This window comes from Polypterus senegalus, chromosome 11 (assembly GCF_016835505.1).
Source record: "Polypterus senegalus isolate Bchr_013 chromosome 11, ASM1683550v1, whole genome shotgun sequence".
Lineage (NCBI taxonomy): Eukaryota > Metazoa > Chordata > Cladistia > Polypteriformes > Polypteridae > Polypterus > Polypterus senegalus.
The window spans coordinates 145119143-145137086 of record NC_053164.1 but is presented as its reverse complement, the minus strand read 5'-3'; the positions used below and the strand labels follow the sequence as shown (position 1 = coordinate 145137086).

Genomic DNA, 17944 nt, shown 5'->3' with positions numbered 1-17944 from the left:
AGTGAGGGCTTTGCATTTAGTATATACTGTATATATATATATATATATATATATATATATATATATATATATATATATATATATATATATATATATATATATATATACACACATACACACACACATACATATATATATATATATATATATATATACATATTGTACATGTACCACAGGAGAGGAGGAGAGACTTTCCAACTCATTGGGACCTGTGGCCACCGCCAGGGGGCGCCTTAAGCTTCCTAGAACCCGGGAGAACTTTACTTCCGCCACACTTGGCAAGATGGTGGAGGAACCTGCCAGGGACGCCCGGAGTGCTTCCGGTGCAAAGGGCAGCATTTCAGCCACACCAGGAAGTGCTGCTGGAAGTGCGTCACCAGCCACCTGGAGCACATCTGGGCGGGAATAAAAGGCGGCACCTCCCAACAGTCAGAGAGCTAGAATCGGGAGTGGGAGCTGAACGAAGCTCCCAGGAGAAGAGTAGAGGCAGCTAAAGACTGTGAAAAGAAGGTTTATTGGGGAGATTTATTGCTGACTGCATTGTGTGGTGTTTTGGACTGTATTCGTGGGATTAATAGAAGTGTGTCTTTGGATAAACATGTGGTTTCCAGGCAAGTCTCAGTATATATATATATATATATATATATATATATATATATATATATATATATATATATATATACACTAATAAAAGGCAAAACCCTCAGTGACTCACTCACTCCCTGACTCACTCATCACTAATTCTCCAACTTCCCATGTAGGTAAAAGGCTGAAATTTGGCAGGCTCATTCCTTACAGCTTACTTACAAAAGTTGGGTAGGATTCATTTCGAAATTCTACACGTAATGGTCATAACTGGAACGTATTTTCGTCCATATATACTGTAATACAATGCAGCTCGATAGCCGTGGGAGGCGGAGTTTCGTATTAAAATATTTAACCAATCACATTTCAGCCATCATTTGTTGCCAGGCAGAGAGAATAGACTGCAGCTTGATAGCCGTGGGAGGCGGCGTTTTCATATTAAAGCATTTAACTAATCACATTTCATTTGTTGCCAGGCAGAGAGGATGTCACAATCTGTTGTGGAGGCACTCTAACACAGAATAAATGTCGATTAACCTGTTGCTTCAACCAATCAGATTTTGAGTTGGTGTCAGTAGGGCCCTTTAGCAGGCGTACGGCAACGTCACCGTATTCAGACCCATTGATTAGATAGAAGCCAATATGAGGAACTCTACGAGGCCATTGAACGCACCGCAAACGCTCCGAGTGAAAGATCGTCGCGTGCACTACAGTCAACTCCATGGCAGGATTCTGGACAATATTATTTGCCAGACACAGACCAGATTTTAAAACCATGAAAGCCTGATGTTTGTCACGTTCCTTGAGCCCCAGAAGTTTCGGGAATACAAGAAAAATTTCACGCATGCAGCCTTCTCCACTTTAACACAACAGCCACGGAGCACTTTTTGATCTGTCTCGGCTAAAAACAGAACTGACTGTAATGTATGCCATGGATGATTTTGCAGGAGAATCTCCCACTGATCTCCTTGACTTCCTTCATTAGAAAAATCTGAATGAGAGCATGGGGCAGCTGTTCACATTGGTATATTTGGCGGTGAGCACTCCTGTGTAAACAGCTTCTGTCGAGCGGACATTTTCAGCCCTAAAGCGAAATCAAACTTATGCCAGAAATACCATAGGGCGGGCTCACCTTTCAGCATTAGCTTCGATGGCAATAGAAAGTGAGGTTTTGATGGAACTGAAGCGCACGGATAATCCGTACGACAGAGTAATTGAACTGTTTCTGAGGAAAGAGAGGACGATGGCTTTTGTTTACAAATAATCCGAAATTTTGGTGAGTAAAATGTTGCGATTTTCCTAAATAATATTACAAGTTTATGAGTTATTATTGATGTTTTTTATGTGTGTCGCGGCTGTGGCTGCAGTAGAAAGGAACTTGTTCATCCCTGGTTTGTCTATTAAATCAAGGCATTTATTGTGGCTACAGGAGTATATATATATATATATATATATATATATATATATATATATATATATATATATATATATATATATATATATATATATATATATACCCCGATCTACACATACTGTCAAATAAACGAACCACACGCCGTGGCGAAACACGAGAGGCTTTGCCTCTAGCGCTGACGTCTGAGATTCGATTCCCGAGAGAGGGTGCAGTGAGTGTGTGAAAAACAGATCACCAATTGAAGCTTTATGAATAATGGATACTTTATTCACCATCAATAATTGTTTTGGTAAAGCCATACTCAGTGTAATACTCCTTCCATGTTCTAATTTTTTTGCGACTAGCCATGATTAAATGAACGGTAAAAAAGTAAGAGCGAAGCGAGGGTGACTTATTGAGGCAGGCAGGCGACAGCTCAATAGCTCGAATTTGGATATAAGTAGGTTCTATTTAGTCGACAGAAATATCTTTGGTAGGAATGTAAGTTGAATTTAGTCTTTTAGTCTTTAAATTTCTATGTTGAAGAAAAATTTATGCAATGATGACTAAATTTAACTTACATTCCTACCAAACAAATTTCTGTCGACTAAATAAAAATTACATATATTTAAAATTTAAATAGAACTTGATACGATAGTTCATAATACCCACATAGCACGACAGTAAGTGCACTTAAGAGCAGGAGTCATCCATTTCAACAAGCAGCATATTGCACTGATACAAAATAGCCTGCCCATTTAATTATTTAGGAATGGATAGATAAATTAAGATTTTGTACAAATAATGTTTTTCATTTTTGTTCCTCGATGGATTCTGGCAGCACCAGCAACAGCTGCTCGCACCCCAAAGGAGATATATATACTGCTCAAAAGAATTAAAGGAACACTTTTTAATCAGAGTATAGCATAAAGTCAATGAAACTTATGGGATATTAATCTGGTCAGTTAAGTAGCAGAGGGGATTGTTAATCAGTTTCAGCTGCTGTGGTGTTAATGAAATTAACAACAGATGCACTAGAGGGGCAACAATGAGATGACCCCCAAAACAGGAATGGTTTAACAGGTGGAGGCCACTGACATTTTTCCCTCCTCATCTTTTCTGACTGTTTCTTCACTAGTTTTGCATTTGGCTACAGTCAGTGTCACTACTGGTAGCATGAGGCGATACCTTCTCCAGGATGGCACATCAATACGTGTCATTGCCAGAAGGTTTGCTGTGTCTCCCTGCACAGTCTCAAGGGCATGGAGGAGATTCTAGGAGACAAGCAGTTACTCTAGGAGAGCTGGAGAGGGCCGTATAAGGTCCATAACACATCAGCAGGACCAGTATCTGCTCCTTTGGTCAAGGAGGAACAGGATGAGCACTGCCAGAGCCCTACAAAATGACCTCCAGCAGGCCACTGGTGTGAATGTCTCTGACCAAACAACCAGAAAGACTTCATGAGGGTGACCCAAGGGCCCCATGTCCTCTAATGGGCCCTGAGCTCACTGCCCAGCAGCATGCAGCTCGATTGGCATTCGCCATAGAATACCAGAATTGGCAGATGCACCACTGGTGCCCTGTGCTTTTTACAGATGAGAGCAGGTTCACCCTGAGCACGTGACAGAAGTGAAAGGGTCTGGAGAAGCCATGGAGAACATTATGCTGCCTGTAACATCATTCAGCATGAGCAGTTTGGTGGTAGGTTAATGATTGTCTGGGGAGGCATATCCATGGAGGGTCACACAGACCGCTACAGGCTTCACAAAGGCACCTTGGCTGCCATTAAGTATCAGGATGAAATCCATGGACCCACTGTCAGACCCTATGCTGGTACAGTAGCTCCTGGTGCACGACAATTCCTGGCCTCATGTGGTGAGAGTATGCAGGCAGTTCCTGGAGGATGAAGGAATTGATACTATTGACTGGCCACCACACTTTCCTGACCTAAATCCAATAGAACACCTCTGGGACATTATGTTTTGGTCCATCCAATGCCACCAGGTTGCACCTCAGACTGTCCAGGAGCTCAGTGATGCCCTGGTCCAGATCTGGGAGGAGATCCCCCACAACACCATCTGTCATCTCATTAGAAGCATGCACCGATGTTGTCAGGCATGTATATAAGAACACAGGGGACATACAAAGTGCTGCGTACAATTTTGAGTTGCTGCAATTAAATTTTGGCAAAATGGACTAGCCTGCCACATAATTTTTTCACTCTGATTTTTGGGGCATCTTTGAATTCAGGGCTCTGTAGGTTGATCATTTTCATTTCCATCAAATGATGTGGCATCCTTTCGTTCCTAACACATTACCCAGTCTATATCAGTATAGATATCCAGGAGGATTTCTTTTCCCATTGAGATCTGATGTGTTTTCAAAGTGTTCCTTTAATTTTTTGAGCAGTTTTATATATATATATATATATATATAGAGAGAGAGAGAGAGAGATAGAGAGAGAGAGAGAGAGAGAGAGAGAGAGAGAGAGATAACAGTGACAAAGCAATTACATTGATTACATTGACAATCATGTTATGTTATTTTCAAAATGTTTCCTTTTCTTTTTTATTACTTCTTTAACACACTACTTCTCCACTGCAAAGCGCGGGGGATTTTCCTATATATATATATATATATGTGTGTGTATGTGTATATGAGTGTATGTATATGTATATTTATCTGTATGTACGTATGTGTATATGTGTGTGTGTGTGTGTGTATGTGTATATATATGTAGATATGTGTATGTGTAGATACGTTTATATGTATATATGTATATGTATATATGTTTATGTGTGTGTATATATATATATATATATATATATATATATATATATAAATATATATATAAATATATATGACAGCAACACTCATAACAGTGACAAAACAATTACATTGACAATCATGTTACGTTATTTTTAAAATGTTTCCTTTTCTTTTTCATAACTTCTTTAACATACTACTTCTCGCCAAGCGGGTATTTTGCTAGTATATATTTTAATATTATTATAAACATAGTGTTGTTGTAATGAAAATAAATATGTAGTAAATTCTACTTGTTTCAATTAAACAGAAAAGAAAAAAATTCAGACCTAAAAATTTACCTGTCATACAGTCCTCTTCTAAGAAGTGTTCAAACATTGTTTTTATACCATGCTCCCAAAAATGTATGGGAAGTAATTTGTCTGTCTGTTACAACCATTTTCAAATTACGATGTAAAAAATGATGACATTTGACTTAAAATAAATAAACTGCTATGATAAAAAGCTTTCATTGAGAGGTGTTACAGACTTAATAACAGGTCTGTCCATCATAACTTTTGTGTGTTACTTGCAATCTTTCTCGTTATGCACATTCTCAAGGGATCAAGTGTTTAGTATGTTACAGAATTATAACTGTAATCTCATAGGATTTCAATCATCCCCTCGTGTTTTCTTTGACTGTATTTCTAAAATCAATTTAAAATAAATACTCAAAGGCCATCAGATTATTTCAAATTAGTGTCATGCCTTTCAGTAATAATTTATTTTAATGTAACAACTCTAGACGTAAATATTTCAATATATTTTTTACTGAAACTCTTACTCCTTATGAAAAAAGCAGTTCTGCTTAATAATACTTTATGTCAAATACAACAATTAGTTGGAACAATCACAACTCCCTTAGTTGAAGCTCTGCCTAATGATTTTACCTTGTCTATAAATCCAAGGAGACAGACATGGCATTTTTAATGATGAGCATATATCTCTATTTTACATAATATGGCATTATTTATAGTCCCAATGTTAAAAGATCAAATCCTGTACTTGCCATATTTTTAATTTATTAACAGAACAAGCTTCCTTAATTTGTTTTAAAGTTTACCAATCCACTTTCTGAATAATTTCTAAATTATAATACAAATACTTTGACACATGGTTTTGGCTATTTAATTGAGAACATAAAAAACTAAATGACTCATATATTTTCATACTGAATTCAACTTTACATGAACACAAAAACACATACACACATATGCAATACATATAATATATATCTATGCATTATACACGCAAACAAACTTTGTAGAAGAATTAAACAAAACCCGAAAATGTACTGTAATTATTGAATTTAATAACATCTATATAAATAAGTACAAAAACAAAATAAACTTACTGCTCATTTACAACAAAGATACAGTTGTCCTGGGATGGCTGTCCTGAAACTGGATGTTTGCAAGTCACCTTTCGTTCATTGTGGCTGTAAAATAAAAACAAAAAAAAACATTTATTTCAGATGTGGCACATATAATACATCTAAACACTGACACAAAAATATATTATAGACACACACACACACACACACACAAACACTGTTGTGAAAGGCGTAAACAAATGCCAAGGGTACAATTTTATACTAAGCCTACATAAAATTAGACTTTTTTTCTTTTACAAAATTATTTTGAAACAATCATGCTTTTTTTCTTTATACTTGCAAGCTCAACTTTTCTAATAATAAAGCAACTAGAGCTATGTAATTATGTCTAACTCTGATTCTGCTTGTGGCTTTTACAGAAAACTGCAGCATAGGCAAAACCACAACCCATAATATGCATTTGAGAACAGGATCTTTTGCCTAATGAGTTCCTTCTGTTAACTTATTTTAAATAGTTTCCTCCTGCAATTAAATTTAAAATAGCTAATAAAATGAATTCACTTAGTCCTTCAAGACTACAAAATTAAAAAGCTGCACAGGGTATAAATTTCCCACATCTGAAAAACTGAAAAATAAAGAAAAATAGGCTTTTAAAACACACACACACACCTAAGAGTTCTACTAGTGGTAAATTTTAGCATACTTTTTCAGTCAGCTTCAATATAGAAAAATATTTAAAAGATAAAACCACTTAAAATATTAAATTTAATTTAAAAACAAAATCCAGTGATCACTCCTTCAAAAAGCGTAGTTCTCCAAATCCCGACTAACAGAAACAGAGCAAGTCAAATGAATACAAAAGTCTCAAGACAAATATGAAATAAACAGCACAGTTGCTGTACTTGTAACAAGAAGTTACTGTAGTCTATGAAATGGGCATTGTTGTATTCTGAACACATCATCAATGGTAATTAGCTCACAAGCCACTCTTTAATAAGAATGCATGTTAAGAGAAGAGTAACTTAAGACATGTATTGTATGAAATTTAGCAGTATAGTGAAGATTTTAAAGTACACAGCATGTTGTAAAAAGAATATGAATAAAAAGTAAAAAAGGTGTCTGGGCTATTTTGTGCAAGTATCCATAGAATTTGAGCTAAAATAACCTTATGAATGATTACAAATATTGTCAGTATTGAACAGTCTTATTTTTTTTTTTAATTTGCTGCCATCACCATGTACACAATTGTTAAAAAACAACATTCCATATATTTTTTTCATAATAAACAAAATCACCAGATGATTTTTTCCTGTGCACAACACAACCATAAAATTTGGTTCAAACTCCAAAAACCCATGCTCTGACTTTCAGCAGATGGCAAAGATATGTAATAAATGCAACTGCTTATAAGCTAGTTTCTCTGTTGTTGGCACAGAGTCATGGGATGACAAGACCAAGATAAATGACAACTATATGCAAATCAAATTAACAACAATCTGCTTATAGTCATTAGTGAGTTAATTCCCTGTGTCACTTTGTTTTTCAAAGAACAGGGGCGCTCACTGAAATTAAATGTGCACCAATGAGTATAACATACAGATGATAAAACTATTTTACAATTTTAGTTTTTACTCGTAGTTTCTTTTTCATAATGTGTATATTTAATTTGATTCTGTAAGTCAGCATTAGTGAGATTACCATATAATAAAATATTATATCATGCACAACAGATATTAAATTATTGCCGGACGTTATATGTTAAATGGATATACAGGCATTGTATAGGACATAATTTTATGCATATAGTTACATATCCACACAAAAATGTCTCAAATGACCCTGCTCAGAATTAAACAGGCTTAGAAAACAATATTTTATGGTATAAAAGTATTTCGTTTTTCAATAGGAATACTACAGATCATCTGGGTTGCAAGTAGGTCTGTTATATTGAATGTCACTATTTAAATATAATTCAAATGTATTATAAAACATTTTATTCAGAGAGAACACTTAGAGCTTGTTTATACTTCACGCTTAGAACGCGTATGCGGCCGCATTATGGTTGCCACACGTTCCCAGTGTTCATTTGATGCACCCTCTGAGCCGGTCCTCAGAAATGAACGCGACATGTGCGCGAGTGGCAGTACCAGCAAAAAAATAGGGGGCGCAGTCTGCTATAAGTCTCTGTTTACTATCTACATGTGACAGAAAGCCTCTATGTGGATCCTACAGGATCGATGTACGCGCTTTGATGTATAATGAATGGTTCGATGTCGTGAAGCAAAATGCCGACATACAGATGCATTCGTGGTGATGTCATATTCAAGCATGGCATATTCCCGATCGTAATGACACAATACGTTTTAAAAGTCTCACATACCATCTTTTGTGCTGTCTTTTTTGTTTTTTGCAACTTTACAACAGCAACATAATATACAGCACTATATTTGAGCCGCTGAGAAAAAAAAATTAAGGACGTGGTGAAAATGTGTATTTTGTGATTAAAGTGGAAATTTCGGCTTTAATCTCGAAATGTCCACTTTAACCTTGTAGTTTACTTTATCATTAAAGCAGACTCTTGTAAACATCTTTCCAGTTTTTAATCGCTACGGCAAGTGGCAATAGATCACCACATAGAACACATTAAATGTATGATATTCCAACTCTCTGCAAATTTAAGAATTTTTAGATTTATGCTTGATATCACTTTCATGATGAAATGCATTAAAGTATGTATATTACATTTTACAGATAAATCGTTAATTTTGTTTAAATAATGAATACTGTTAATAATTACACACATGGGGGTGACACGGTGGCGGAGCGGTAGCACTGCTGTCTCGCAGAGAGTCACGTCTCAGGTATTCCCTGCTTGGATTCCATACTGTGCTCTGGTTTCCATCCAAAGATATGCAGATTTGGTGCTGCTAAAATGACTCCAGTGTATGTGTGTGCTTGTATTCACCTTGGGATGAGGCCCCGTCCAGGGATTGTTTCTGCCTTGTGCCCAATGCTTGCTGGAATGGACACATCCCTGGACTGATGGATTTATTCATTAAACATCCTTTTCAGAGCTAGTGCGGTAAGGTGTTATCGGAATTTAATGGGTGTTCCAGGCAATTCACAACACAGAGAAGCCGAACCTGTTCTCACCGTGATAATATCTCACACTGCCAACTGCTGGATTCCTCCAGATTTACATAAAGAACCTTTATCTGTTTAATGGAACTATTTTGCCAAGTGCTCCTAAGTGTAAACATGTTGTGATGAGTGTATAACTTTCAGCATACAAAATTATGTTTATGGTAACAAGTAGCAAATATGTGTATTGAATAGGATCCACTGGAACATAACCCCTTTAATCCCATAGGATCAATATTTCAGTACCTGTGTTTCCATTTTGGCTAGGTTTTTTAATAGCATATCCCTATGTAAAATGAGAATTGACTTTATCTTAGTCACACACAAGAGGTGGACCAACAATGCATGTCATAATTCAAGACTGGTCAGATGACAGGTTTGTAGACTGCTGACTTTAGTATGTAATAGTTCTGAACATACAGATTTCTGTCTTTTAAAATCAAATATCATTTCTTTGGTCTTTTTTACATTCAGAGTAAAAAAAGAGTTTTAATTGCACCAGTTTACCATCCAGTCAACTTGATTTAGATAGTGGCTTTCATCCTCACCAGATATACATCCTATGAGCATGGTGTCATCTGCATACTTGACAATGGAGCAGTGGTAATTGTTCTGTCTCAGGTCACTTGTGTACAGAGTAAACAGTAATGGTGATAAGACACACCCCTTCAGACTTCCTGTGTTTGAATGAATGACTATTGAAAAAGTATCCTGAACTTTAACTGTCTGTGAACGGTTTAAAAGAAAGTTCTGAATCCATAGTGTAATAAATTTAAATAAGTTTACATTCATACTGTTCAATCTCCCAATCAGTATATGAGGCTGTATAGTATTGAACGCTGAAGAAAAATCCAAAAATAGTATTCTGACATAGGAATCAGGCTGATCAAGAAAGGTGTAGATTTGATGTAAGATAACAAGCAGAGCATCTTCCACACTTCTGTTTGCACAATAAGCAAATTGATTGTTGTCTTGAAAAGACTTTATCTCTGTCAAGTAGCTATACGTTTTCAAAGTCGCAAAAGCGCTGAATTATGTCCAGGAACCTTGTTTATAAAGCTTATGTACATAGAAAATAAGGTGTGAAATGTGTGTACACAACTTCCCACACAATTGTCCAGATTTATAAAACAAGATGGAGAAACATGTGCATAGTAGCAAGAACTCTGAACCATGCATACAAAGTGGTGTTAAAAAATATAAATACACTTGAGTATTGCAATATTATGTTTTCTGATACTGTGTCGATTCTCGAAAACACAGTATCAATTTTAAATTACTAGTTTATATAGAAAGATTCAAGGCACACAGTGATTCATTTTGTGTTGTGTTTAAACCCTCAAACACAAGATAGTGGCGTTGTAATCTTTAGCTAACATAATAACATAAACTGAGACAGGATATAGTGTAAGGGCTAACATATGCAGGCTTTAAATACTCAGACGCGAACAGATCTGGCAAACAAAGCGGTTCGGGCAGTGACAAACCGAGCTGAATAGTAATGCTAACGCTGATCATTGAATCTATAGGAGTTAGACTAGCTCCTGTGGCATACAGATCAGAAGTGTGGGCTCATTTTGGCTTTCACATTAGAGAAGGCACTAAGGAGACTGACAAAAGCCATGCCATCTGTGGCAAATCTGTCATGCCAACATCAAAAAACACAATCAATCAGGAGAGCACTCTTAGCAAGACACCTTTCTCATGTACAGCTAAAGGAGCAGCAAACAGCAAACATTAAACGAGTGGATCACTCTCATCTTTCTAAGGAAGAGGTTCAGACACCAAAGTTAGCACCGAACTCAACTCGTGCAAACAAAATAACTCAGTCAATACTCTATTTCATTTGCAAAGATATGCACCCTCTCAATGTTGTAGAGAATGAAGGCTTCTGAAATATGGTGAATATAATGGAGCCTCATTACAAATACCCTCCCACCAACTGTCAAGTTATTTAGGTTTACTGCGTTAATGTCTGCCCAAACTTGAAAAAGGCCTTTAGCTGATCAAAGAGGACGCATGGAACAACTCTTCCTTTTTGTTATTTGATGTTGTTTAATAATAAATAGGTTGCAAGAGCAACAGTAACAGGATTGAATTAGGAGTAGGTTGATAACCTTAAATAAACAAAAAAAAATACAACTCATATTTTCCTTCATGCTTTAACAATTTTGTATATATATATATATATATATATACACACACATATATACACACACACACACCCCTTCATTATTTCAAATATGCATTAGTTACTAAAAATAAAAACGCTTGCGTAATATCGTGCATTAACTGAACTTGCTTATTCTTTTACATAAACAATAAACAACAGCCGTCACTAACTTAGAAACATTTCACATTAAAAAAAAAAGGGAATTTTTCACAATTGCCTTCTTCATGCCTTCTTTTAACAACTAAGCGTCTCTTCCATGTAGCAGTACGCTGACCCTGACTTCCGGAAACAGTCTCTAGCCCTCCTCACACTCAATCTTTATTTAAACAAACATACACAAGATCGATTGCCGTTTTTTATTTTTTTTAAACTTATTAAATAACAATGTTTAAGCTCAGCTTAACACCAACGCATCACTAACTTTGCTGTGCCCAAGTTGCGTGAGGAGGTAAAAATCAGGGTTCTAGATTCTCTCAGTTCAGCTGAGAAAGTTGCTTTGACATACAATGCATGGACATCAAAGGCCACTGAATCGTAAGTAACAATAACAGCACATGACAGATAAGTGGAAGCTGGACTTGTATGTACTACAGACAAGAGCAATGCATGACAGCCACAAAGTAGAAAACATCGCAGCATTGGTAAAGGAGGCCATTAATGAATGGCGATTGTAAGCAAAGTTTTGAATGAAGTTCTGCATTGGCATGACTGCATATGGATGAGGTTGATTAGCATGCTCTATATTTTTATATTTGAATGTTTCAAGGTAACATTCAAAGCACGTTCAAATACACACATTTACAAAGCAATAATGATATCTAAAGGGTAAATTGCTCAAAATATGCATACTCCAAGTTTTATAAATTAATTAATTTATTTTTTTTGGAATGAGCATATTTTAAAGCTTGAATCAATGCAAAGTTTTAAAAAATGAGGCCCCAGAACTAAAGAATGAAAAATATGTAGCAGCAGCTGATCAAGGTGGGTAAACCAAAAAATAACCATTAAGCCTGTCATGATGATGATAATCTTTGCAATATTACTTGAATGAATACAATATTTGTTATTCTAAAGTAAAAAACAAAAAAATTCAAATTCAATACAGCTACAACATCAACTCTTAGGATGAGTAATGTGGAAGTTGGGATCTCTTTGACTTCATAAGGTCTTCCTTAAATGATTACTGAGACAGCAAGTCACTAAGCCAGATTTAAATATCTAATCAAAACATAATTTTACATTTTAAAAAATATGTATACTATATATATTATACCATTAAAAATCACAAACCTAATTTATCAGGGACTCTCGTACTGTTATAAAGAAAACAGCAATAAGTTACAAAACAACATGCAACCTGAGCCTGCAAGATAAATAAAACTACTCAGTGTAGAATATTACAAAATAAATGTATTAAAGCCTTGATGCCATTTCATATGCCACTTTGGCAGTTACAGTTAAATTGTTTAACAGACACTAAATAATTTGAAGCAGACTATAAATGACTAACAGTACCCCATTTGGCAATGACTGCTAGCTATTTACTGACATCAGCTGGATGTTTGCCACTTATCATTTTTCACATTCCAGCTTATGAAGTCATTGTTAAAGGAAAAAGCAAAAAATCACCAAGCACCCTTTCTGAGATAAATCATTTTGTGTACAAAATTAAATGTTCCCAAAGAAAAATGTATTTTTTTTCACTGAATGTTACAAAATAAAAGACTATAATAAACTGAAGTACAATTAGAATATCCTCTAAGATATGTTAAATAACTAAGTAAATAACATTTCTTTGAGATATTGAAAAACTTTACTTAACCAATTTCTATTTGGATGATTTACAAAGTGCTACAACCTACAAAAAGCATTTTAGCATTTTTCAAACTAATGTATTATGTATTAATGTATTATAGCCATTTCAAATCACTACACTAACATTAAAATCTATATACTGTGTATATAATGCAAAATTGACTGACTCTTTTATTCACTTACTCAATAAAACAGTACTTCCCATTTAGCCAAAATGCTGAAATTTGGCAGGATTGTACATCTAGGCCAGTAGGTATCCACTAAAAAAAGGACATTTCAATATAGCAACATTTACAGGTTCATCAAGTAAGGAGACCAGAATTTACATCCTAGTTCCTCCCTACAAGACGTTTGCATGTTCTCTCCATCTCTGCATGCATTTCTTCCAGGTGCTCTGGTTACCTCCCACAATTCAATGACATCCAGATTAGATCAGATTTGTTCTTGTCTGTGCATATCCACCCAGCGATGGACTAGCACCCTATTCAGGGGTTTGTCCCTGCCTTGCACCCAGTCGCCACGATCCTGCTCAGAATTAAGTGGACTTAGAAAATGTTACAATAATATTCACAGGTGTTTAAAAAAAAAAAAAAAAAAACTACAATAGAAAAGTAAATTACCACAAAATCTCAAAAAAAGCTTTGACTGATCTGATTAAAATTTAGTGACGTTATAGAAAAAAAATTAGCCGACATGTTTTCATTTGTCAATGATTTTTTTATTCATCAATACTATACTATATATAATAATATGCTGTACAATAACGTACATATTCTGCGCCGTGCTGACAGGGGACTTTCCGCACACAGTGACTGACAGACACACTAGCCAATATGGTGTAAAAACAACTGAAGAACGACGGGTGTCCTTGACAATAAAAATACAGATATAATTCATATTTGACATGTGCTGCGTGAAATGCAAAATAGAAAGTTCAGTGATGCTCAAGGAAGGTGCAAAGCTCAATGGCTAGCAAGAGCAGAAAGCTCGAGTGCCAGTGCTAGAGCAGTGAGTGTTGGTGTTGCTTTGCCAGGACCAACCAGGACATCCTATCTATGAAAATCTTGAGTGAGACTTTGTCTAGCCTGCATTTTTCAGGCCTAAGCAGAAGTCCCAACCCCTATCCTGGGAGGTATGTTCTGTTTCATAAGAAGTAGTTTTTGATGCCAAGGCCTAGCTTGCCTGGGTTCTTCCCATTCCTACTTGTTACCCAATTGGCAATGCGCCTGATCTTCAACCTTCATCTTGTCAGAGGTATTAACAAAACACCTCATTACTGCCTAAGTGTTCAAAACAGTAGTAGAAGAGTAACACTATTTCCTGGATGGAAAAATATAGAAAATCCGACAATTTAAGAATAATAGGTTACCTTTTTCTAAGGAAAAAAATCAACACTTGTGATTTTGCTAACAAAATATGTTAAGTAGGAAAAATAATAAAAAATACCATATAAACAATAAAGCCTCACAAAGAGAGTCTAGATGTGAATTTTGGTTGTGTTCAGTCAGAGTTCAATTAGCATGTTCTCCCGAAATCTTTCTTTTTTTTTCCTTCTGATTACACCAGCTTTCGCTGACATATTCCAATAATGTGCATGTTTGTATGATTTGTACCTCTAAACTGGACCAGTTTGATTACGTTCTGTAATTAATTTGTGACCTGTCAAGAGCTGTCATACCCAGTGCTTCTTTCCTTGTTACTATAGCTGTGACTTGGTTTCTGTTGTTCTGAGACTCTTTTACAGAGACTATAAGAAGAGCTGCAACAACTAATCAATAAAATAAATAAAATTGATAATAAAAACAGTTGGTGCTGTCTCACACACACACACTGTCACACACCTTTACTGAGCGAGGGTCGACACATTTGAAAGAATATTGGAAGAATTAGAGCATTAGAGATTTACAAGTATCAAAGCACTAGAGTTTGACATCTTCTATGAAGAAAATCTGTTTCAAAGTGTGCAAAGCACAACTTGTACAGCTTGGGAGAATAATTGATGCATGAGCATCTGAAAAGAAAGCAAGTTTGAATCACGTGAGACAGTAAACTAAGTTTAGCAAGGTAAGTTAGTATTTTTTGTGACAAAATCAAAAATCATGTGTTGTTTAAAAAAACTAAAAAAAAAAAAAAAAGCCATAATCTATTTTCAAGAATAGCACCCCACCTGGTAGCTACATTATTAAAACTACATCCAAACCATGGCTAACAAATGAATCTAATTCCACCACCAGACAAACCTGTAAAAACGTACATTCACTGAGCAAATTATTTTGAACGCCTAAACACCTGTTTATCCATGCAGTTATCTAATCAGCCAATCATGTAACAGTAATGCAATACATAAAATCATGCAGAAAAGGGTAAGAAGCTTCAGCTAATGTTCACATCAAACACAAGAATGGGCAAAAAATGTGATCTCAATGATTTTACCAAGGGATGGCTACTGGTGATAGGGATGGGACGGGTACTAGTTTTTACAATTAACTGTTGTGAAATCCCTGGCAAATAGTATACTGCTTCATATTGTTTTTAATCACCATTTTCAATTAGCCATGTTTTCATAACGTATGATATCACACTTGCGTACCAAGCAAACTGAGCATCTAGTGCTTTAATATAACAGTGTCAAAATGCATTGAAAGTGGTTCAGAACTCTTTCACCCATCAAAAAGGAGTAAGTATTTTCAAGACCATACTTTAAGTGTTGAGGGGAAATGAATTGAAGATGGCTATCCTATCTGCAGAACATGTACATAAAAAGTTGCAGCAAAAAGGCAAAATACATTAAGAGCCCATCTTAGTTAATGTTAAATTCAAATAAGTGTCTTCTTAATTTTGAAAGAATAGCAGTTTTCTTTTACCCCCTGTAAATTAACATGAAATAGAACTTTCTTAGCTATAACTGTAAAAAGATATTGATATGAATATTGGTCATACAGTCATACTTTCAAAATAAAGAGAGAAATGAAATGAGATAAGTAAGCCTTAAACAGAACTTTCTTTAAACAAGAACATCTTTTTTGCAACATTTATATTTTTCTCTATTTTGTGTGAACTGTTGGCTTTGAATTGTACTAATATTTATAAAAAGAAAATATTCGGATTTTGGAATTATTTGAACACTTGTCACACTATTGCCTGAACTGATCTATGAAGTAAATTAAAAGCTGCAGAACTTTGGTAGTTTTGGAGAAATGCAGCAACAATTCTTGTGAGAAAACTGCCATTGGGGGACTTTTAACTGGAAACAGCTATCTGTAGAATAAGAACTGCGATAATGAGTTACTCTGCTCTTCACAGACAGACAGACAGACACTTTATTAATCCCAAGGGGAAATTCACAAATTCTTGTCTATTTAGGCATGACTGGAACTGAAAGCCAAATTGTGATATAAAGGCATTTTGGAGGATTGTTTTTGTCATTGACCTAGGATAGATAAAGAAGTTTGACTTTCCTTTGCCAAATGAACATTATGATTGACGCGGAGCTACTGTTGAGAACCTGTTGCCTAGAAATGCTGTTCAGTTACTTGTGCAGTTTTAAAGATGTCTGAACACAGCCCTAGTGAAGACACAAGAAGCAACCGAGTACGGACAAATGTGAATCAATGAAATATTCTTCAGGAGCATGTAAATAAATGCACAATTTCCAAGAGATACATGTAATTGTTATTTGTTTAAAACATCTGTGGGGGACTGGGTTAACCCTTAATTACTCAAACTATTTCTCATCTTATAAGTACTTAGGCAGAGTAATTTATGTACCAATGTTAAAATGGCTATTTATATGCACGCTGTGAGGTTGTAATATAATATATCACATCAATGTAATTTAATACCATATTTCTGAATAGTAATAAACAGTCTAGGACTATCTGAAAATAAACCTGATCCACTTCTCCAGTGCTCATTCGGCACCAGTCACACTTTTGTCCACTGCAGAATTTGCCCAAGTATCACCTTGCACTTCAGTTGTTGAATGTTCTTTGCAGACAAAGTCATTGCAAAAAGAACATTTCATCATTGTCATACATATGTAAGTACCTGCGAGGTGTACCAAATGCACCATATGGAACTTGCGACTGTGAGCCCACTCATAAATTGAGACACTGTACTTGTACTAAATCAAGCTGAGGATAGACTGAGGATGATGCTGGTAGGTTCAAGTAGAAGGATGTTGGACAAAAATAACTGAGATTGGTGTACAAAATACACCAGCGTGAGTAGTTAAGGGTTAAAATTGAAACTGAAAATTAAAATCAGTGACACACACAAAAAGATGAACAATGCACAACAACAACTTCCAACAAAATCAGCTGTAGCATTGCTGAGACTGGCACTTTTCAAATACTGAAAAGAAGGATAATTCAGCATATAAATGAAAACTTTGTAAGACACCTTACCAAGTGATACCACATTTCACTGTAACATTCTATTATGTTCTTTTAAAAATAACGTGTGGTTTTTACATTTCATAGTAATCCCAAAGCACATATGTTCACTGACAAATTAATATAATCATAGTAATAATCAAACCTACATACTCCAATTCAGAGGTCAGAAGCAACAGCCTATCCTGTCAGTACTGACTACAATGCAGGAAAGAGGCCTGGACAGGAAACAGTTCACAGGTTCTCTCACACACCAAGCCTCACTGGGACTAATTAGCCAAGCACACAAGGCTTTGAGAATTTGA

The 17944-nt window shown here is 35.6% G+C and overlaps 1 protein-coding gene across 12 annotated transcripts in view; it reads right to left on the bottom strand.

The window, feature by feature from the left end:
• plekha5 (pleckstrin homology domain containing, family A member 5) overlaps window positions 1-17944 on the bottom strand; it is a 461083-nt gene that overhangs the window by 203547 nt on the left and 239592 nt on the right. For all 12 annotated transcript variants that reach the window (XM_039769759.1, XM_039769758.1, XM_039769746.1 and 9 more), the window contains one exon: window positions 6138-6221. In XM_039769759.1, the coding sequence (XP_039625693.1) occupies window positions 6138-6221 (84 nt within the window). The remainder of the gene's footprint in view (window positions 1-6137; window positions 6222-17944) is intronic.